Here is a 22,998-nt window from a genome sequence, read left to right as displayed (position 1 = left end):
TAAAGGACCCTCAGTGTCATCTTGATCTCTCCCCCTATGGCTTGTTTTCCAACACCTTTATCTTTTTTCTCATCCCCTTTTGGACCCTCTCTATCTTCACCACATTATTCCTAAAACACGGCGCCTACAACCACACAAAGTATCCTAGAAGAGGCTTAACCAGCACTCAGAATTGTATTAACACTTCTTGCACACAATGCTGTGATTTTATGAAACCAGAAGCTACAGTAGCACGTTTTGTGACTGCATCACCTTGGTCATTTAATGCTGAGTCTGGGATCAACCAACCTTCCTTCTGTATCAAAACCCCCAGTTTTTCTGTTTTGTTTTGTTTTTTTCAGTGCATTCCCTCCCCTTCCCCAACCATTTCTGACTTTGTCTCTCCCTCTCTATTCCCTATAGATAAGTATAAGTGAGCTAAGACATAGGATAAGCATCAGCATTTTATTTTGGTAGCAAGCTGTATTTGTTTTGTTTTTTCACCTTCTTTATATTGTATAATTATTATGTTTATATTTATTTTTACTGTTCTATATTACTGTTTTACTGGTACTATGTGACTTTAGGCCCACATATGTAAGTTAGCTTAAGTCATGTCAAGTTTCCATTTTGTTTGTCAAGTCTCCATCCTGTCCCCAGGCCTGGTTGTGTAACCCATGACTCACATCTACCCCTTCTCTGTAACTTGGTTCCTGAATGAATGGGGATGAATGAGGGTGCTTGAGAGACAATGGCAGTAGGTCTAAAAATAGCTCCCTCTGAATGACTGAACCATCAACACCAATACCTGGACCAATGACCGAGCCCTTGGAACCACCCTCAGCTTTCAAGAAACAAAAGACAAGGCAACCCACCATTGTGCCAAGGCTGCATGTGCTCAGTTAGAACACCTGGAGCCCTCTGGAACAGGACTGACATTGCTTGGACAGGCCCTCCCCATAGGAATTCAGAAGTAGCCTGGCCCATAAAAGGAGTAGTGAAGACTGACTCCTTGGGATGCCCTCTCCAATTGGACCAGCACCATGCCACACCACCTATCCACCCAGAGGTCCTGCTGGCAACCCCCCTCTGGACAACACCTACTGGATAAGGACCCCTTTCCAGCCTGGATAGGTAGTTATCATTCCCTACCCCTTCTTCAACCAAGGACTTGGACTCTGTTTCTCTTCCCCACCTGGACTCCAACCCTTCCACTAAGTCTCTTTTTTCTGCTGCCATTGTGAGTCTTTGTGTGTGTGTGTGTGTGTGAGTGTGCATGTGTGAACCAATAACTTCATGGGGCTGGGTAGTGTGTTGTCTGTTTAATAAATCTGTTATTTGGACCCCTGAGTTGGGCTTTGCTTTACTATGGTTCAGCGCTGCTCCAGTCTCTGCTCCTCACCCCTCTAAGTTCTGTCTCTTCTCCCTCTCCTGCTTCTGGCTCACTGCCACTTCCAACACCTGCCCCAAGCTCCTCTCTGCCTCCAACCCCCCTGTTTCTTTCCCACTGTCTTATCCCCACTGCCTTTTCCTTTTCCCCTGAGCAACCAGGTTTCTGCCTCAGTTTCTTTCCTAGCTGTCTCCTCCTTGCCACCACTTATCTGCCCCCGCCCCCACTATCTCATCTGCCTGTCTCAGTTTCCAGCCCCAAGCTCCCGGTTTCTGTCTCTCTCTCTTTCCTGGCTGTCTCTTCCTTGCCACCAGGCTTTTTTTTTCCCCCCTCCCATGCACCAGTGACCTCGAGTAACCCTGGGGCCACTTTATCTTAAGTAAACCCAAGCCTTAGTTCCTTAGTCAGCTTCTCTCTAGTCCACCAGTTCTAATCCTGGTTCTGGCAACTTTCAGTCCCTACACTTTAACTCTTTCTCTGTCTCACCTTAACCTTCCCCCAAGTATCCCAGGTACCCCAAGCACACACATACTGTACCATCCAAGTTAGGGACTGATCTATGTGTAGGTGGTATGTGTGCGTGTATAATTGTGTGCCTGGTATACGAATTAGTGATCTGTGTATGTATAGTGAGTGTGCGGGTATTGACAATTGATTGTTGTCTAATTTTTAGTGTGTAGTGACTATGTGCTTGAATTGGTGATAGGTATGCATGTGCCTAGGCTGGTTTGGATGTGTATGTGCCTGAGCTGGTAGTGTGTGTGTGTGTGTATGCACTTAATTGTTTTGTGTGTTTGTATATGTGCAATTGTGTCACACCCTCCTGTCTAACAGTGCAATATTGAAATCCTGAGAGTTGGCCTGACCCCACAGGGCAACACTTCTCCCACTTATCACCAGCACTACCAGCCAGATAAATTATCTCCCATTCTGATATGGTGCTTTTGAGAGAAGAAAGACATTCTCCTCATCCCTAAGTATGAGCTCTACCAAGTGTAGATCTTGGTAGATCAAAGACCGCATCTTGTGAGTTATGAGGTTCAAAAAAAATTACCTTTATATAATAACTGATTATTTCACTAAGGCAATAAAACAAACACTAGAATAATAGGCATGCTAAAATTCTTTGAGCTTTGTGGGGCTCATCAAGGAAGTTGCAGCTTTGGAGATTTGAAGATTCTGTCCCAATTGGAATCTTTAATAAGTTCATGGGATATTTCATTTTCTGTTGCTTTATTCATAACAGTCATGCAGACTCAACAGGTTTGGGTTTCTCTTAGCTAAACTGACTGCAACTGATACAAGAAGGATAAGCAGGCAGAGCTGGACATAAGATTGCCCTAGAAACAGAGGAAACATGGGGTTCTGGGTGTTGTGGGTTTTATGTATGTATGCATTTATTTATTTATTGGTATTGAACCAGGAAACCAGATTTAGGGGCATGTGGTTTTGCTGTTAGCTTTAGTCTGGTCTGGTGGTTGTACCAGAGAATGTGTTTCATACTAAACTGAATACCTGAAAATGTTATGTATGCAGAACATTTTATAGGCCTTTTTGCATAATGTCCTGCAATATGGCTGTGACTTTGGGGGGGACAGGAGCACATATTAGTGGCCAAATGCAAAACTGGATTATTCTACCCATTAGAATGGGGAGTGGGGGAGGAAGGGCAAAGGAGGGAGATTTGTTGATCTTTTTTCACTTTTAATTTTTCCTCCAAGTACCCAGTTCTCTATGCTCAGCCTGAAGTCTGAGAGTAAAATTATGTTCTCTTCTTTCTCATAATCACCAATAAAACCTTTTTGCCTGAAGAGCCAAGATCTTAGCGATCTCTTTGCAATAAAATAAGTTTCATGATTTGATAGCCATGATATCTGTACCATCTCAACCCCTTCTTTCTGCCCAGGACAGCTTCATTCTTTCCCAGTGCAAATTCACTAACCCCTGTGCAGCCCCAAATCCATCACATTCTACCTTGACACCAGGACAGCCCTTTCCTCTGAGTACTCTTCTTTTCTCTCTCTTTCTTTCTCTTTTTTTTTGTTCCTGACATGTAATGGGAGAAACAGGACAGAAACTGCATAAATAGGGAGATAAGAAGTAGGGAGGTGATATCCACTGCTTATTACACGAGTGATTCTGGTGTTAGAGTCTTTTCTAGATTTGATTTCCATGGTTAATAAAGGATCATGAAAAACTGGAGAGAATGTAAGGAAATAAAAGCCCAAGCAAAAAAACCAACCAACCAAAAAACCCCCAACCCCCTCCCCCACCTCCAAAACCCTCAAAACAACCCAGTAAGAATATGACAGTTGATGGTAATGTTTAAAGAGCTAAATGTGTATATTTTATCCCAACTGTATACTTGGTCCAATAAAATGTTTCACCTTAAGAAATCCTTTACTCTCGCATAATTTCTGGATCATCTTAATTACAACATCATTCTTATCCTATCAGATATATCATAAAGACTGAGACTTTATTGCAGTGTCTAAATACATTCATAGAATGGAAATACTAAACACAAAAGGCTCTTAAATTTATAAGGAGGGACAAGATCCAAGGTGGTTTTGGAGGCACCTACATTTCATGATCCAAGGGCTAAAATGTAGTAGCCAAATCCTGTTTCATTTTCAAGGCACCTAAGCAATACTTAGGAATAAATGTTGTAACCATGTTGGTCTAAAAGTACAAGAAGTCAGTGTGGTAAAGGTGATATATTTTATTAGACCAACTACACATTTTTTGCAACTGTCTAGTTGGTCTAATAAAAAATATAAGCCATACTTAGGCATTGATGTATAATCCTATTCCACTCTGAGTATCTTAAAAAAAAGTGTAAATGCAAACATGGGGAGAGTTACTGGAAAACAGGACTAGGTCCTCTTTGTTCTCTGCATTGTGTGATTTGGCACTAAATCCCTTTTCACTCGGTGTGCCTAGACACTGAGTCATTGCCAGATATCTGTGCTTTTTAGCACTTGCAAAGCTTGGTATTTTACTTAATATAGCAGGGGAAAAATGGGGAAACCTTCCCAACCTTTATTCTAGTATCATGGTAGAAGGACACTTGCCCAGGGAGCAAGAGATACAGCTTCCACGACTATCCCATGGAGAGCAGGTTGGAAACTGAACTGCTTAGTTTCTCCACAAAGTGCTCTAACCATCAGGCTATAGGCCAAACATTGTACAAACCTCTCTCCAACAACGCCCTTGAAGCCGACCCACTGGGAAATCAAGAAAGGGAAATATTGAGGCTAGGAAACAAAGAACGAGGTGGAGATCATGAAGCCCACTGAGATGGCAATTGTGCATGAAAGGAGAGGCCAGTACTTTTCCTCCTGTTTGTTCATTTATTCCAATGACTATTAAATGCACAATTCAGTAGAAGAGATCCAAGAGAAGAGCTGGAAAGGGCTTAAGAGCTGCTTAGCACATGCCCTGAGATTTAGGAAACAGGAGTGGCAGGTTCAACCCATCTCTGGGTGAACGGGTCTAAGGAACACGTCATATGTTACACTTAGGACTTTTAACTACACTTAAAATGCTAGTGTTGACATGTTCACACAGTAGGATGTGTTAAATGTGATTGTGTCGTAGCAAAGTTAAGACTTTTTGTGAGAGGAGTATCTCCAGATTGCAATGAGTAACACATGTTCAGCTAGTGTCATACTACTTTATGGAGATAATGCAAGCACAGCTCTCTGATTCGCAGTCCCAGACCTAGCACCTCACTGGAATCTCAAACCAGTTTTGTATATGGAGCTGGGGCTGGGACCAACAATCAGCTAATTGTTGATCCTAGCCCCTGCATCGCACCAGAGTCTTGAGCAGGATGGAATATGATTGTACTTGGTTCCTAAGCACAGCTTTGGTGACTTAGAAGTGAAATTGGATTAAGTTACAAAAAATAAGTGAGAAGTCCCATCTTCATTTGATTTAATAAGGTTTCAGAGTCTCAAGCAGAGTGGACTGGGAATCAAGTCCATTTGGGGATCTAATAGGTGTAATAGGCAATGGTCCTAGGTTTCTTGTCTCAGAAGTGTTTCAGTTTGATCGCGGTCAAGTGCCTAGAACATTGTACACTTGATGCATAGGTTTAGCCATCTTCAAAGAATGAGTAAGTGTAGGCAGAAGACACTCTCTAGAGAGAACTGGTATAGGCAGTTACCTCCAAAGAATGCTCCAGGCTTCATATATGAAATACATAGCAGAAGACTGTGCATTGATTCAACTTGTACTTCAGTTCAGCTTGTACTTCAGTTTTATGCAATTCACAGCACCTGGTTCCACGTCTGAGGGTCAGCACCCATTTTACCAGTAGGAGGAGAAGTTCAGAATGCTTACTTTTATGGGAATGATGCTACTTGCCTTTTGCCAAAGAACATAATGGTTCAAGCATTCATCCCAGACATAGGAATCCTGAGTACTATTTTCTGTTTGAAAGAGGCAACATAGGTCAGCTTTCCATATGAGGACTAGACCCTATAGCCTAGTGCAGCATTTCTCAATCTGTGGGCCATGACCTAAAACTGGGTCACAAGAATATTTCAAAGGGTCACAAGCTACAGCAGGGCAGAGAGGTGGTGGGAAGGCATCTGCCCCTTCTAGTAGGGGAAAGGGATGGAGGAGATCTGTATGGCTAGGCTGGCAGCACCAGGGCTGGTGCCCGTGCTCATGGAGGTTGGGTGGCTGGGTTGGCTACTTGGGGGAAGGGAGAGACCATGACCAGGCTGCCTGGTATGGCACAGCAGCCTCAGCACAAGAGGGCAGAGGGGGGTGTAACAGGCCTCTTTTCCTCCTCCCTCCAGCCTGTGATGGGGCTGAACTTTCCCTGCTGCTGTCTGCATGAGCTGGAGCCACTGCACTTCAATTTGAGTGGGATGGGGACAGCTGGGGGCCCCTCTGGCAGGGGTTGTGTGTCATCAGCATGGCATGGGGGTAGGGGCAGGGGGGTGAGGGACATAAGGAGTGAGGGATAGCAGCATGGCCAGGGAGGTTGGGGGGAGCAGGGGACTGGGGGTTAAGCACTGGGAGTGCCAGAGAGGTATGGATCAGGATAGGCCATGGGTCTTTGCAAAAGGGTCTTGGTAGGGAAAAGGTTGACCACTGGCATAGTGAATATGGTACTTAAATTCAAAGAAGGACACCCGGATTCAAGTTTGTTGTGCCGCTGCTGTTTATATATTAAGCATTAGACGATGATTGGCTAAACATAAAAACAAACAAACAGATATATCAATTAGAACATGATGCCATTACATAACCACTATATTACAGAGTCAGTTTGTATTATGCATGTATTTTTGGGTACCCAGTAGTTACAAACACTCACAGCTTCAGTTACTGTGGCCTCTTACATAGTTCCAGCAAATTACCTTGAACAGGAGAGCCATCATGCAGATGAGGAAAATGGTGCAATTGTGGACTAAATGCTATAATCCCATGAGTTTATGAAGCTTGAGGTGGTAGTTGTCCATCTTATACCTTTGTGTTGTATAAAATTACATCAGAAGCCTTGGGCTTCTTGCGTGGCTTGTGACTAGCAGAAATGAAGTCCTGAGTTTCTGGATACCTCAGACCCATTTTTCTGGAAGACATTTTAGTTTCTGTCCCAAGAGCTAACAAGGAGGCAGGCTGGAAAGGCGTTTTTTCATTACCTCCTCAGAGTAATGTGCTGGTAGAATTGGTTGAAACTTGCATATCTGTTACCTCCTCCCTTAGTGCATTTGTAATATTGCTATATAGACCATTTAAAAATATTCTGGTTTATAAGGGTCCTGGTTTATGAGTGGAAAAACTGCCAACTGGCATGCTATGCAGATTTTTTATTCACACTACTGTACCGAGGAAGTGAATTGTCCTCAGAGCATGTAAGAGGAAATGGACTAATTTCAAATTTTGTAAGGACATATATCACCAATGACAATAGCAGTCGTTAATTCATTGCCTTTTTGGTCATTGCCAAGTACTTCTTCAGAGCATCTCTTATGGCCTCTTTCATTTGCTCATTCCTTAGGCTGAAGATGAATGGGTTTAGGAAGGGTGTCATTATGCTAGACAGAACAGAGAGAAGTTTGTTGAACTTCATGGAATCAGTCTGTGAAGGTCTGACATAGACAAACATGGTGATACCAAATCCCATTGAAACAACAGTGAAATGGGAGGCACAGGTGGCAAATGCTTTTTGTCTCCCTTGTGCAGATGGGATCTTAAGTATAGTGGAGATTATGTAGATGTAGGAAACCACAGTCAATGACAGAGAGCCAAGAAGAAGAACTAGAGACACCACAAAGTCAGTGAACTCAATAAAACGGATATCAGCACAAGCAAGGTGCAGCAAAGGGGCACTGTCACAGAAGTAGTGGTTGATCACATTGGGGCCACAGTATGGCAATCTAGTTTTCAAGATCAATGATGATAATACCATGAAGAAACCTCCGACCCAGGAGCCAATGACCAGTTGAATGCATATTTTTTCAGTCATTATGGTAGAGTACCTTAACGGGTTGCATATAGCGATGTACCGGTCATAGGACATGACAGCAAAAAGGATGAACTCTGTTGTGCCCATGAGGAAATAAAAATAGCTCTGACTAAAGCACCCAGCAAAGGAGATGGTTTTCTTTTCTGAGAGGAAGTTGGCCAACATTTTAGGAACCACAGAGGAAGTCATGAAAATCTCAATGAAGGACAGGTTACTAAGGAAATAATACATGGGGGAATGGAGACGGTGATCAATGCATATCAGCACAATGATGAGGCTGTTTCCTAATACAGTCACTAAGTAGATGAGTAAAAAGATAATGAAGAGGATTATTTCTACCTCAAAGGTATTTGGGAACCCCATCAAGATGAATTCTGTCACACCTGTCATGTTTCCCATATCCATTCATGTTCCATGCTTATATCTAGAAAAAATAATCATAAAAAATTGATGCACAATAGTACTGTATCTATTTTGTAAATAAAAAGTATAGGTTACATCTTGGTATATACACAGCAAGGATTTAACTCATAGATTTCTAGCATATTAGAGCCATCCTGAACATCAAAAGATTGAATAATATGAAGACTCAAAATGTGTTTTCATTTAGAAAAAAAACCCCCTTGATAACATTTTAAGGGGGACAGGGGAAGGGAACAGGACTGAGAAAAGGAACCCTAGGATAACACAGGATCAACTTCAGAAAGTTGGGCTTAAGTGGCTTGCTTCCTGAATTGGAGTTTCTCTCATCTCAAATGAATGCCCTAATCATTAGGCAATAATCAAGGAAATACTGGTATAATGATTCAACAGTGAAAATATGAAATGAAGTTCAATCAACAGGGCGTTTGATTTTCACTAGCTGTTGTTCTACCTACACAGACCACAAACAACCAAAATACACAGGACTAGGCTTGTCCACAATATAGCACAGCCTCAGTTATACTAGTTATACAGGCAGACCTATGGTCTCTCAGACCTCCCCCACAACATACACACTGAGTAGTGATACAACACGCATTGACACAAGGACTTTTTTTTCTCCCTGATTAGCCATAACACTACACTGGATGATATAAACCAAGCCAACAAAAACACTCTTCTGTTAGTACAGCTAGCTTAGGTGTGCTCACTGGAGCACATGATCTTTATACACTCCTGGATGGCATAACAGGTTTCAAGGATCCTTAAAACATACCAGGTCTACACTCACAGTTTTGATAGCATAGCTATGTTGTAAGGATCTCAGAAACTGTATCTCATATTTACTCAAAACTTAACATAGCTCAACTTTCAGTGAAGTCACTATAACTTTCAACTGAGTAAGGAAGAAGAAAGAACAGTAGGACTTAGGGTGGGGAAATGAACTTTTTTTGTCATGTAATTCCCTTACGTCTTTCATATTCCTAACTTTAGAACATAGGTTCTTATTTGGTCTTTACTTGGCCAAGCTCACTAGGAATTCAATGAGGAAGACTGTATAGGAGCATAGGACTGGGAGAGACTTATTTCTGGAATCAAATCCTGAACCTGTTGTCACAGGATACCATGTCATCATTTCTTTCAGAAGCTCATTAAGCTCCTCATTACTATAATTGTTAGATGAGTAAGAAATAAATCCTACTTTAATGTACATGATTAAGGGGATGTAGCCTCGTTGCAGGTTTTGGTACTTTCGCACAGTTTTTGAAATGATTTTTCCCTCTCTAAGCAAAGATAGTCATTTTGTGTGCCTAGTAATATAAGTGAAACCGAGGCAGGTACAATATCTTAATGATTGTGGCACATACTCCCAAAGCAGGGGATCCAGGATTTAGCAAAATGCCAAACCATAATTTAGGTATTAACCAGAACTCTCCTCCTGAACCTGTCCCACTGCAACTTTCATTTAACGTTCAATGAGTAAAAGAGGAAACATTAATAAGACTTCTGCATTCCTGGGAATAGGGTCCTGGGCTAGAGCTTGAGGTCTGCTGCTTCCAAAAGAAATATTCAGTATATTGAACTACAACAACCCTATCCTGTATGCTTTCTCCTGACTGTATGGATCTCCCTCTCTTGGTTGCCTAGTGAGTCAGTCTGAAGAGGCGGCCTGAAAAGCAGGTCTCAATAATGCCTGGCCTGTGGACTCATAGTTAATGCCTTTTGCTTGAAAGCAAGAAATGCAGGATCAAATTCCCATTAGATGAAGGGACCCTAAAATCTGGGTCTCATGCTCCCTTGACTAATGTTCTAACTATGCTCCTGGGAAAGAAAAAAAAGACATGTAAAAAGTTAATTGGGTTTTAATTTTAAATATATTTTAAGCCAACTCACATGCATGTATTCTTGTGTCAGCATTGCCCCTTTTCTCTTTTCCACTCCTGGTATTTTACATTAGTTTTATATGAGTGGTATTATCTTAAATGCATAACCCAGGCCAGTCAGTTTTTGAGACAATGGAAATAAGCGCTGGGGACATTATGACTTGGCTGATGTATATTAAATATTTTACTTTAGCTCTTCCAGCCTTTTAGGATTTCTTTTCCTTCATTTTGTCTTTCTTTTATGCTCATATATAACCCACTTTATATTCTCTCTTTACATCCATTAATGTATAGTACATTTCAGACAGACAGCTTGGTTAGGACTAAGTGAGATTATGATCCTTCAGTAGTCCTCAGGTTTTCAGAATGAGGTAAAAGGTAGAGCAGAAACTTGTATTGGGATGGAAGGAAATCAAAACTTCAGCACAACATAATACTCTGGACTATTTAGCTTGTTTTCTGTATCCTTTAAAAGAAGGATTTGTGTTTCCCACCTTATCTACTCATATTAATCACAGATATTTGGTATGTCCACGCCAGCAAATATTTGGTATGTCCATGCATGTAGATGGCAATTTTTGCAGCCAGTGCTAAGCTCTGTTCTGAAATATTTACATTACTAGCAGTACTGTAAGTAGCTAGTGAAAGGCTGAAAGAGGTATTTCTACCCACATTACTGTCAGAACAATAACTGTAGTGTAAACAGATTTTTGTTCTCTTAATATTTAAGTTTATGTTTATGCTAAAAATATCATGGCACTTGAATCCCAGTAGCATTGCCTAATCTTAATCAGTTTTTGAAAGAATCAGTGGCAGGATAAAACTAATTCTAAAATAAAATTTAATTGTGGGTTGGATAAATGATATAGATGCAACTACACATCTGACTATGCTTTTACTTAGCTTTTGAATAGAAAGTTAAATAGACGGACCTTGGGTTTTGGTCCTATCAGAAAGAATGATAACATAAAACACATTTGTGGTTAGATTGTCACTCACATAATAATCCAGGTAAGTCAAAAGTTGTCTTCAGAGGTAGTCCCTGAGTTTAGTTCAGGAAGAAATATTTACAAAGGAAAGATCTCCAGTAAAACATGTGCAAATTAATATACAGACTGAGTAAAAACTTCTTAGCTGACATGGATTTTGATTTCAATACTAACTCTCCTCAGGAGTACTATGAAATTATAATGTCCTGAAGCATATTTTCATCTTAATTTCTATATCTCTTCTCTTGATATCACCTATATGCTAAGCTACAACTTGGTTGGAGATATACTAGTTGTCTATATTAATTAAGCCAAATATTACCTGTTGACAACAATAATCCTGAAGTCCTGATTGGAATCTCAGGTGTGATTAAAAAAAAGAAGGGAAAACATACACATGTGAAGACAGAGAGAATGTACACTAGTCAGAATGATAAGCTACTGTTATATATACTTGAGCCACATATGCTGAAATGAATACATCATTGCGCAGCCACTGGCTCTCCAGCCAAAAAGTGGCACCACAAAGTGGTAAAAATAGGATGAATAGAATGAAAATGAATCCAGGCCCTGCATGCGGATTTCAGTTCAGTCTTGCAAAAAGCAGTGTCTGACACAGCTGCCTGAGAGCTAACCAATTACTTTTTCACTTTGTATAAGATGTGGTAAAAGATAGTTAAGTCCCCTGAGAGCCATACTTCATGCCCATTGGGATCCAGACTCCCACTGAATTGGGGACTTCCCCTGGAAAGGTGTTCTGAAACACTTGCATTTGCAAAGATAGCTCAGGATTCTTCTTTAATTCTAAGAATACTTATTTTGCAGTGGCTAGTATTGCTTGGCATATCATGTGACATTTTTAATAGATTTCATAGACATTAGGGGCTGGAAGGGACCTCATGAGATCATGTCCAGTCCCCCAAGTCCTCCTTCCCCCCGCCCACCACCACAGGAAGGAAGCCAGCCGGGATCAAGTGATCCCAGCAAGGAAAATATCCATATTTTTTTGAAAGAGTCCAGAGTAGGTGCTTGCAGCACTTCTGGGGGGAATCTATTCCAGACCCTGGACACATGCAACTTTCTCCTTCTGTCTAGTCTAAATTGGCCTTCCTGGAGTTTATGGCCATTAGACCTTGTTATCCCTTGGGGAGCTCTGGTGAACAGCTGTTCTCCCAGGTCCTGATGTACCCCTCTTACCCAACTGTGGGCTGCTACCAAGTCCCCCCTAAGCCTTCTCTCTTCCAGACTGAAGAGTTGCAAATCCCTCAGCCTCACCTCATACGGCCTGCCCTCCAAGCCTTGGATCACATGAGTGGATCTTCTCTGGACTCTCTCAAGCTTTTACACATCCCTCCTGAAGTGGGGGGCCCAAAACTGGATGCAACACTCCAGCTTCAGCCTCACGAAGGTTGAGTAAAGTGGGAGCATGACATCCTTGGTTTTGCTTGAGATGCATTGGTAGATGCACACCAGAGTTTGTTTTGCTTTGCTGGCCACAGCATTGCATTGGTGACTCATATTCATCTTGTGGTCAATCAGGACCCCCAAGTCTCTTTTGGTCGTGGTGCTAGCAGGTGTAGCACTGCTGAGCGTGTAAGTATGTTGAGGGTTTTTCCTACTAAGGTGCAGCACCTTACACTTCTCTATATTGAAGGCCATCAGGTTTTGGTCAGCACACCTTGAGAGCATGTCCAAGCTGATCTGTATCCCCAGCCTGTCCTGCGGTGTGACTGCCCTCCCCCATAATTCGGTGTCATTCATGAACTTTGCCAATTTGCATCTGACTCCAGACTCCAGATCATTAATGAAGATGTTAAAGAATACCAGTCCAAGTACTGAGCCCTCAGGGACTCCATTGGTCACCCTGTGCCACGTTGATTTGCTCCTGTCAAATAGTACTCTTTGGGTCCGACCCCATGGCCAGTTACCTAGTCATTAGACTGCAAGATGATCAAGGCCACAGTTCCCCAGTTTAGCCATGAGGATATCATGGGGAACTAGGTCAAAGGCTTTCTTGAAATCCAGATATATGAAATCCACGTCATCTCCCTTGTCTAGGGCTTGCGTCACCTGGTCATAGAAGGAGATGAAGTTGGTCAGGCAAGACCTGCCAGTCACAATGCCATGTTGCCTGGTCTTCAGAAGCTTGCCTTCCATTGGTCTGGTGTTAATGGATCCCTTGACAATGTTCTCCAAGAATTTTTGACAATTTTGCCAGGGATGGACATCAGACTGATTTGTCTATAATTCCCCAGGTCATCCCTCCTCCCTTTCTTGAAGATAGAGACCACGGTGGCTCTTTTCCAGTCTCCTTGGACCTTGCCTGAGTGCCACAAATTTTAAAATATCTTTGCCAAGAGGTGCGCAATGATGTCTGCCAGCTCCTTCAAGATTCTTGGGTGCATTACATCTGGGCCCATGGCCTTGTCAATGTCCAGTTTCTCAAGTTGTTCCCTCACTTGTTCCACATCAATGTTGGGCCCATCACCCACTCCCAGGCTGGTTCATGTCCTTTCTGACATTGTGATCCTCTTGGGAGGGTGAAAAATGGATGTGAAAAAGTCATTTAGGAGACTGGCCTTTTCTTGGGCATCGGGTGTCAGCTGCCCTGTTTGATCTTGCTGAGGCCCAATGCTATCTTTGTTGTTTTTTCAACTTCCCACATATCTGAAGAAGGACTTTTTGTTGTCCCAACAAGATGGGCTACATGTAGCAGGGCACTGAGGTGCCTGCTACTTGTAGAGCAGCAAGTAAGGAGCCCAGCTCCAGGTTGCCAGGGAGACCGGTGGAAGTCAGCTGACCAGAAGGGACAGGGCCTGGCTCCTATATAACTTCCAGGCTGAGGCCCGGCAGGCAGTTGCCTGCTGGCAGCCATAGGGGTAGGAACTCTGCCAGAGTGAGAAAAAGGAAAAGGCATGGGCAGCTGTTTGTGTGAGAGATGGAGAAACCCAGTGACAGACTTGAAGGTGATTATGGCCAGATGGCTTAGGTTTACATTATAGGCAAAGAGCTTGAGTTTGCATTGACAGTTTATGACCAGAGGACTGGGTGAGTCTATAAAGGGATGGAAGAGGCCTCATAGGGGAGCCATGGCCACATAGAGACCTCAGAGAAGCTGAGAGGGGGCTGCAAAAAGTCCCAGAGAAGGGGCAGCGAGAAGCCCCAGAAAGGAGGCTGAGGAAAAGCCTGAGAGCCTGTGGGGTGTGAGTCTGAGACAAGGCTGCAGAAGCCTGAGTGCCTGTGTGGTGCGATTCTAAGACAAGGGCACCGGAGAGCACGAAGCACCAGGGGGTGCGCTGAGAGACAAGGGCTGTGAAGAGCCCGAGCAGCAGGGGGCGTGCTGAGAGACAAGGGCTGCGGAAAACCTGAGCACCAGAGGGCGCTGAGAGACAAGGGCTGTGGAGAGCCCGAGTGCCAGAGAGGGCGCAGACAGTGAGACAGACCAAACAACATCTGGTACATCTGCGAGGCTTGGGATGTGGTACAAGGGTGGTTGGAGCCATGCATAGCCCATAAGGCTGTGGTGTCCAGAACCCCATTATAGAGGCAAGACACGGGGTAGCTGGAGCACCATGACCAACAAGATGAGAAGTGGCATCCCTTTAATATATTTGTGATCAAGATATGGCGGGCGAGAATGACGGGTGCCTTATAGGTGAATTGGACACGGTGAGGGGCGCTAGGAGAGAGCACGGCAACCTTAGGAGCCCCCACCTGGCACACTATTGTAACCATAAAAAAAAGTAGAAATTTTTCTTATCCATCCAACTGAGGCAAATCGTCTATCAGAGTGTTACCAAACTACAACACTGGGTGGAGGAACATGGGACTGTGGCCAGAAAGCCCATGGTTAGTGCTCATGATTGCAAGTCCTCAGCCTTGTTCATTTGTTGGCAATCTTCAGCCCTCCTATTTGTAGCATAGGGGGACTTACAGTTCTAGATGCGGGCATAGAATTGACTCCAAACACTGTTCATGCAAGTCAGGATGACTGTTGACAACATTTCAGTTGTCTTTTAAATGAAGTAGAATTCTACTCTAAAGATCAGAAAACATGTTTTTTCCCTAACATTGCTGAAAGTGGGGTCAGGTGGTTAGAAGATGTGGAGATCAGCGGTTAAGTTACTCAAATATTAGATCTGATACCAAATACAGAGTAGCAGAGATTAATACGGTTTATTACAAAATCTGGAAGGAATACAAATGTGTAAGACTAGAAAGAACCTCCTGCATCCATCTTTAGTAGATTCTGCTACCATGAATTAATGCCCAGGGTCCTGGTAGGCGAAGAATTTCATCACCCTGGCTTAACCACACCTGTCTGACTCCTTGGCCACTGGAGCATTTTTTAGGATGCTTTGCTGTGGTAGCCAGGACCTGGAGGTTCTGATAAAGCATCCCAGGTTCCATTTTCATCAACACATCTCTCTCACTCCCTGGTGCACCCAAGGGTGATGGTGAGTCATGCAACAAACCACACTTCCATAGAGCATGTCAGTTGTGGAAAGAGCTATCATGCCCCAAAATGAACTTCTGGTGCCTAGATTCATTTGGTGGTACAGGACAGTGCAACCCCAAAAAGGACAATGGGATTTATTTTATTTTATTTTTTTAGAATATTGTGTTGGCACAACATAACTATAAAATGTCAAACTGCTTGGCCTGAGAGACTGCATAGGGACAAAACAGGTAAATGGGTGAGGAATGAAGCCTTGAACCTGAGGCCTGAGGACACAGGTCTGGGGGACCAGAAGGACACAAAAAAAGGTGTTGTCCCATTTAAACAGGCATAACATTAAAGGACATGCAGGCAACATGTGCAGGAATGTACTCGGTGTTAAGCTAGTCTTGGTGCTGTTTGAGTAGCCCTTTGAGCAGAAAATTTGTTGTGCCTGGGCAGAAGTCCTTTACAGGTGTGCATGGTGGGAAAATAACCAGTGTCTCTGTCCTGGCTAGTCTCAAGCACACCTGCAGTGCAGAAGAAGTCTATGGCCTGTTCCTTAGGATAGATGCCAGGAGCTAGATGATTGATTCTTCCTGCTGGGAGGGTCCCAGGTACTGCATGGGGATGTACTGACCATTTTAGGTAGGCAGTGTGTTGGCCAACCACGCATGTACCAATGTAGGTATGTCTGTTTTGAATGTGTACCTGCATCTAAATAACAAAACAGGAGGCCAGAAAACCATGACTAGCCAGAGCATTGTCTGCCACTCCTTTTGGAGCTGAGCAAATTCTCCCAGCTATTAATGTTACTGGATAAAAAAGATGGAGGGCAATGCAGTGGGGAAGTTTCTGCTCTAATAGGACAAGGCACCAGTATGGAAATCAAGAACTGCTTCCTTCCAGAGAAGCATCCTTCTTAATGAGCCATGTACTCCCTGACTTCCAAAAAACTGGCTTATGGTACAGAAGCCCCTCACAGGTTATATCATAGGTTAAATATCATAGAATTCACATAATACATAGTGGGCTAGTCTATAATGTAAAAGGTAGGCATGCCTTCCACTGCTATCACCCCCAACAACAATGTCTTAAAAAGAGACAGTTCTGCTCAATCCTTTTAATATTGAATATATTTAGATACAGCATGAAGCTTTCCCCCCAAAATTAACCTTTCCAAGTTAACTTGTGTGGCTTAAGCAGGATGGGAGGAGGCAGGAAGAATTATATTCTGCCCAAAATAAAAGCATGCAGATGCTGTAAAATAGCTGCTGCTTCTTGTCCTTATCATTCCACAGGTGTTAATCATTCTCTCTCCTTTTTAATTATCCTGTTGTTCCACTAAAAAGTCTATCCTTTCTTTGGCAATTCTGTGGCCTATTAACTACTCTCAGTGTGTGATTTCATAGCTCTAAGCACTGGGCATATATACACATTCTGGATGTCTGCACCAATGTGTGTGGATTAGACTTGATTAATCCGGGGAAAAGTCTGCTGGAGCATGCTAATTAGAATGTTTCAGTCGCCTCAGAGTCATGTGTATTCAGCTCAAATAGTTTCCATGATCTTTCTCTCTCTCAGTCTCACCTATACCATTATGTTTTTTCTATTTGTTGCATAGCGATGGGTATGGATGTCTGTTTGATTGGACTTCGGGCCTCCATACTAGGGGGCAAAGGGAGTGTCTGTGCCTATGTTGAGAGTCTGCATTTAACTTTTTCCTTTTCCTCCCCTTAGCTCTTTTCTAAGTCTTGCCTTATCCATGCACCTCTTCACCTCAAAATATCTCATTCAATCCCTCCTCTCCTCACTAAGTCAGTCTCCCCAGTCCCATCTTTAGGTCTTGACCCAATCTTCCCACAGCTCCACAGCACAATCCTCTCCATACGTCTAATCCCACAATGTGAGAACCGTGCTTAGATATGTTAGGACCACTAGGATTCAAATCCAGTGATGCCAAACCAGCAGGTAGAGTAAAGTCCATAACACCACAAAGGAGCTAGTGAGACACCAGCCCCTGCCTGGCCTTGTTCATCCCATGAGGATATTGATGAGGAGTCAAGTGACCAGAAGGAACCTGTGGAAATGGTGAGCCTCTGACAGAGGAACTATAAAACCCCTCCTATTTCCTGTTGGACTTGTTCCAGCAAAACCACTCGTGTGTTCTTCTTGGTCTCCTGCCCGAGCCCAGATTTGCCACAGAAACTGCCCATGCCTTGTTTGGACATTCCGGTTTACATCTATGGTCTGACCTGATCATGGTAATAGTGTCACTCAACCCTCAGCCTGACAACTTAGGCTGCATTGGATAAGTGGTGTGACCCCAGCCTGCCTAAGGTAACTCGCTAACTGACTGCCCATGGCCTGGTCAATCCAATGTATTCCCCATAATTTACCAATAATCTCACATCAGTCTGCTTCCCAATTCCCTCACATTGACCATGAATCACAGTCCCTCTCTGTAACCCTACAGCCCTCATTCCTTTCTAATTGTTTCTCTTCATTCTCTTATCAGTTCCATGCTCTAGGCTGCTCACTCAATCTACCCATCTTCACCCTTAAAATAAAGAAGGAAGCATCGAAGGACCAGTATTTTTTACAGTGTTTGAGTCAATCCCCTTGTGGGTGACTTGTGTTTTTAGGAAGCCATCACAGCACACAATTGAGTGATCCTCCCTACTGTCTCTTTCCTTCCTCCCAAACCTAGGCACCTTGCTTTTTCATGGAAAGTAATTTTCTCATGGATGGTAGGGAAATCTTAATTTCATAATAATTTAATTAATTATTCTTTTTCATCATTCAAGCACCTGGGCTTCATGCAAGGCATCCTAGTCCAAACATTTTACCCAGGTTGCATCCCAGAAAAAAGAATAATTGAAGCTGCAGAGGTTTACTGCAGGAGATAGGTGGGTGGTCCTCCTTCGTCGAGATTTATGCAACTTAATATTAAAACCAAGATGAAGGTGAATTATAAAATTTGACCAACCGAACATTTTTTCAGAGACTCAAGTAGGGTGGAATAAGATTATCCTTAAGTAGCTTATAGTTTCAATAAAATTTTGGACTTAGTGAGGAAGGACTGCTTACAGATATTATGATTATGATGCATCTCACTTTTGATCGTATTGACTTTTAAATGTAGTGGTTACTGTCACTGAGTGCACGCATGTATTAATTAGCTGGGGTAGCTTTTCAACTGTAAGGCAGCATTGAGGGCTTCTCGAGCCCTCTATGATTCAAGATGTTTACTTGATCACACTGGGTCCCATGCCCCTTTCCACTAGCCAAATTTCATAATCCACCTGCCCAACTCATCACATAACCTTATAGGATTCCTGTCATTTCACTAACAACTTGTTATCAACTGAGGAAGAAAACATTAAGACCAAGTGCCCTTGTTGATCTACCCAAAGTTGGTCATTCTTCTTGCAATGTTGTTTCTGAGTCTGTTGCATGGTTTGGAGATTCTCCTAGGGGAAAACTGTGTCTCATTTGTAGTATTCTGCTGGAGTAAAACTCCTTAAGAGCACTTTTAACTTCAGAGTTCACCTGGTTCGTGTGAATTTGCCATGCATGACCCAGAAATGATCATATTTTCAATAGTGTACTGGACATTATACTTATACGTAGAGGTACACCAATACATTGGTCCCATATTGGATCTGCACTGATATAGGAAAACTGACATCATCGGCAATCATACTTTTTACCTGATGTGGCCAATAATGTGTCCAATAAATGCCCCATGCTTCCACAAAGCAGCAGCATGCGCATGGCCAGGAATGTAGCCCGGCAGCTTGGAGAGCAGGATCTGGCTGGTAATTCTGTTGTGGGCAGAGGGAAGTGGCATGGGGGGAAGACTGAGGACCCTGTGGTGAGGGAGGCAGTGGGGCTGGGGAAGGGGCAGGCACTGCTCAGCCAGGGTGGGGTGCAGGATGAAGCTTCAAGCAGCTCATCCAGTGGGTGCAGGGTGGCAGGTGTCTTAGATCTGTGAGCAAGGTGAGGATGGGCTGCCACTGTGGTATGGTGCTGGGGTGGAGCCAGGATCTTTCCAGCAGCGGGGTTGGGCCAGACTGTGCTCAGGGTGAGCATCAGCAGCACTGGATGGGGGAGGCTACAGTGAATTTTGGGATGACTGAAGCCCCCACCACACATAGCCTCCTCCCACCCAGCCCATTCTTGCCCAGAAGAGCCCAGTGCCTCCCCAGGCCCAGCCCAGAGCAGCATCCTGCCTGGCCTTGCACGCAGATCGGGGGACTCACATCCCCTATTCTATTCCTCAGTGCATGCAGCAGTAGGAGCCACCCCAGCTGCTTGGATGAGCTGCTCACGGCTCCATCACATGCCCTGCCTCACCTCACCCCAGCTTAGCAGCGCCTACCCCTGCCCCTGGTCCACTCCCTGCCTCACAGAGGAGGCATTGATCTGTCCCCTGTCATGCACCTTCCTTCCCCCAACCCCTTCCACCACAACAGACTTACCAGCCTGTTGCTAGTCTCTACACTACTCTGATGCATATTGGAATAGGATCAGTATCAGCCAATATGGCTCCTTAAAAAGCAGCAATCAGTATTGGCACAAAAAAATCTCTATCAGTGCACCCCTCCTTAAAAGATGTCTAGGGAAAGTTGGGATTGGCATAGGAATGATGCTGCACATAGTGATGATGCATAGAACTAGTTACTAAAACAGCAAGGTAGCCACTGAAGGCAATTATTCGCATCACTTGCATGCCTACATGAGCTAATAGTCTCACCCATAGCAGACATAGGACATGATTTATGCTCCCGGTTTGAGTAGCCTGATTTGACTTAAATAATCTTGACCTTTAACATTGAATATTACTGACCACAGAGGAAAAATTCAATTGGACAAGTTTGCCATAAGTTGATGTCTTTATTACCAAGAATGAATGACTTTTTGAAAGAAATCTATTAGTCATACACTAAATTGGGCTCAACACGTGGGTTATGGAAGTGACATCTAACTGCCTGTGACCCAAAAATGTTGTACTAGATGTCTGAAGAGTCTGACTTTAAACTCTATAGATTAAATCCAAAAGAGGAATCATGTCATAGCATTCCTACAGTATATGTGATTCCATACCCAGAATCAGGCACTTGGATCCCTCAACAAGGAAAAGGATCCTTAATCATCACATCACAATGGCTGTCATTTGAAAATAGGATCCACATTAGCTAACTCATAGAAACTTTAGGGAAAATCATCAAAGATTAAACTTTATCATTCTCAGAAAGAGGGGCAATCAGCCATGTTTAGTTTCAAGTCAGACTGAAGTCAGGGTACAGGTAGATGTCATAGACTGAATCAGAGATGTTCACTTAAGTAATGGGACCACACTTAACACAATCCAGCCTGTGTAAGGTTTCCTGTTCCACAATTTTGTGTCTAACTTGATTTTGACAACATTACTGTTTAAGAACCACACAAAGTGATACCTTCTATAATCTGTGACTCAAAGCTGTGAACCCATGCTGGAACTAGGTCAATCACTTCCATGAAAACAAAAGGGGGCAGTGATAAGGATGCCCCATCCATACAAGCATTTTAGGGGGTAGAGCACTCAGCTTAGGGTGAGGATGTGGGTGGTTCCCTCAGAAAGAATGATATTTTCTCTAGTACATTTTCTTTGGGGCAGAGGCCGAAACCTAGGTCTTCCACCTCATTGTTATGATGTATGTTAGATGGAACCTCTCTCTGTCTCTGTGGTTGAATATGCTTGTGCAGCATACTAACAGATTCACTGAAATCAGTCTCTCTCAAGTCAGTACTCTAACCTCAAGATTCACACTCTTCACTACAATTAGTTCAGCAGCATTCATGCCTTTCATACATCTCTGCTTCTACAGTGCATTTAAAAAGGGTTAGATTGAGGATAGCCATGATAGTACAAATGCTAGGGCTGTGCGACACTTCAGATCTCGCTTCATATCTAGAGCTGCTTCGGATGCTTTGGTGTCCAAAGCGCCACTTCTGGATCGATGTGGGATCCCAGCAATGGTGTCCAGAGTGGGTCAGGGCATCCAAAGTGCTTTGGATCCACTTTGGATGTTTCGGCCCCGCTTCAGCTGTTTTGAAGCAATTAGAAGAGGGAGGGGGAGCTGGGGAAGGACAGAGAGTGGGAGTGGGGGAGGGAGGGGGAGCAGGAGGGGTGGGGAAGACTGATGTCTGTAGGCAGCCAGTGAGAAGGATTTCTCCCTTGCTACCTTTCCAAAGGCAGTGTCTGTAGGGTGGGACTAAAAAAGCATAAAAGCCTCTGCCTCCAGCCCTTCTCTGCCTTTTGCAGCTCGATCCCTGTTAGTGACTGTGTGAGAGGAATGCTGCAACTGAGACCTGCCTGCTCCTTTTTCTTGTTATAAAGGAATGGTTAGGATTTAGCTTAGCTTAGCTCAATTTAGCTTATCTATTCAATTCAATTATTAGTAGTATTACAATTCAATTTATTTCTTTGAATTATTTTTTTGGAAACTTGTTTTGGAAACTTTGCAAAAAGAAAGTTCTGTTTTCCCAGCCAGTGTTATCTAGCACTGTGCAGGGAGGCACATATTGCTTGCATGCACGTACACACGCATTCATGCATGCACGCTCGCATGCACACATGCACACACATACACATAGACCGAGAATATAGAAAAAATCACAGTAGAAGACAGACAGATATTTACAGAAGAACAAGACACAGATAATATATTGAGACACAGGAAGACACACAAATAATTTTATTTACAGCAGAAAAAGATGCAGATATTCACGGAAGAACAAGACAGACAGATATACAAAAGGATTCTCACACACACACACACACACACACACACACACACATACACACACACACACACACACACCCCTTTTGCAGAACAGGAAAAATCGATATGAAGTGTGCTGAAAAGGCAGGTGCCAGGTCATCTGGCAGGAGAGGGAGAGGGGAAGCACTAGAGCAGCAAGACACCCCCCTCTCCATCCCAAACAGATGCATTCTCTTCCCGAGCAGCCATGACATCGGTGCTGCCACTGGAAGCCAGGCGGTGGGAGCAGTGTCTGTACCTGACATCCCTGCACCTGCACCACCTCCACTTAGTCCAGAAGTGGGCACCAGCAGTGGAATCAATGCCTCTTCCACCTCAATTTCAGCTCTCAGTGTAAGCCTCCCACTGCCAGAGGAGGAGCTGGAGCTGGAACCAAAGATACTGAGCACGCTGGCTCAAGCAAATCTGGGGACTGAGGGGGAATCAGGGTTAGTGCTCCACACCCTGCACCTGCACCACCTCCCCTCAGTCCAGAAGTGGGCACCAGCAGTGGAATCACTGTTTCCTCCACCCCAATGTCATCTTTCAGTGTGAGCCTCCTGCTGCTAGAGGAGGAGCTGGAGCTGCAACCAGGGATGC

At 43.7% G+C, this 22,998-nt stretch overlaps 1 protein-coding gene across 1 annotated transcript; it reads right to left on the bottom strand.

Moving 5' to 3' along the window:
• Positions 1-7,307: 7,307 nt before the first annotated feature.
• LOC149862661 (olfactory receptor 6M1-like) lies at positions 7,308-8,261 on the bottom strand. Its single transcript, XM_090054034.1, has one exon. It carries the CDS (start codon positions 8,259-8,261, stop codon positions 7,308-7,310), a length of 954 nt encoding a protein of 317 aa, XP_089910160.1.
• Between the last annotated feature and the right edge of the window lie 14,737 nt (positions 8,262-22,998).

This window comes from Crocodylus siamensis, chromosome 6 (assembly GCF_052110815.1).
Source record: "Crocodylus siamensis isolate JL-2025a chromosome 6, ASM5211081v1, whole genome shotgun sequence".
Taxonomy (NCBI): Eukaryota; Metazoa; Chordata; order Crocodylia; family Crocodylidae; genus Crocodylus; species Crocodylus siamensis.
Note: the sequence above shows the minus strand (reverse complement) of the source record. Positions and strands in the feature narration are given on the sequence as shown.

What these genes read in the sequence shown, in the direction of transcription:
- LOC149862661 (XM_090054034.1), bottom strand. Translation starts at nt 8,261, where the DNA reads ATGGATATGGGAAACATGACAGGTGTGACAGAATTCATCTTGATGGGG.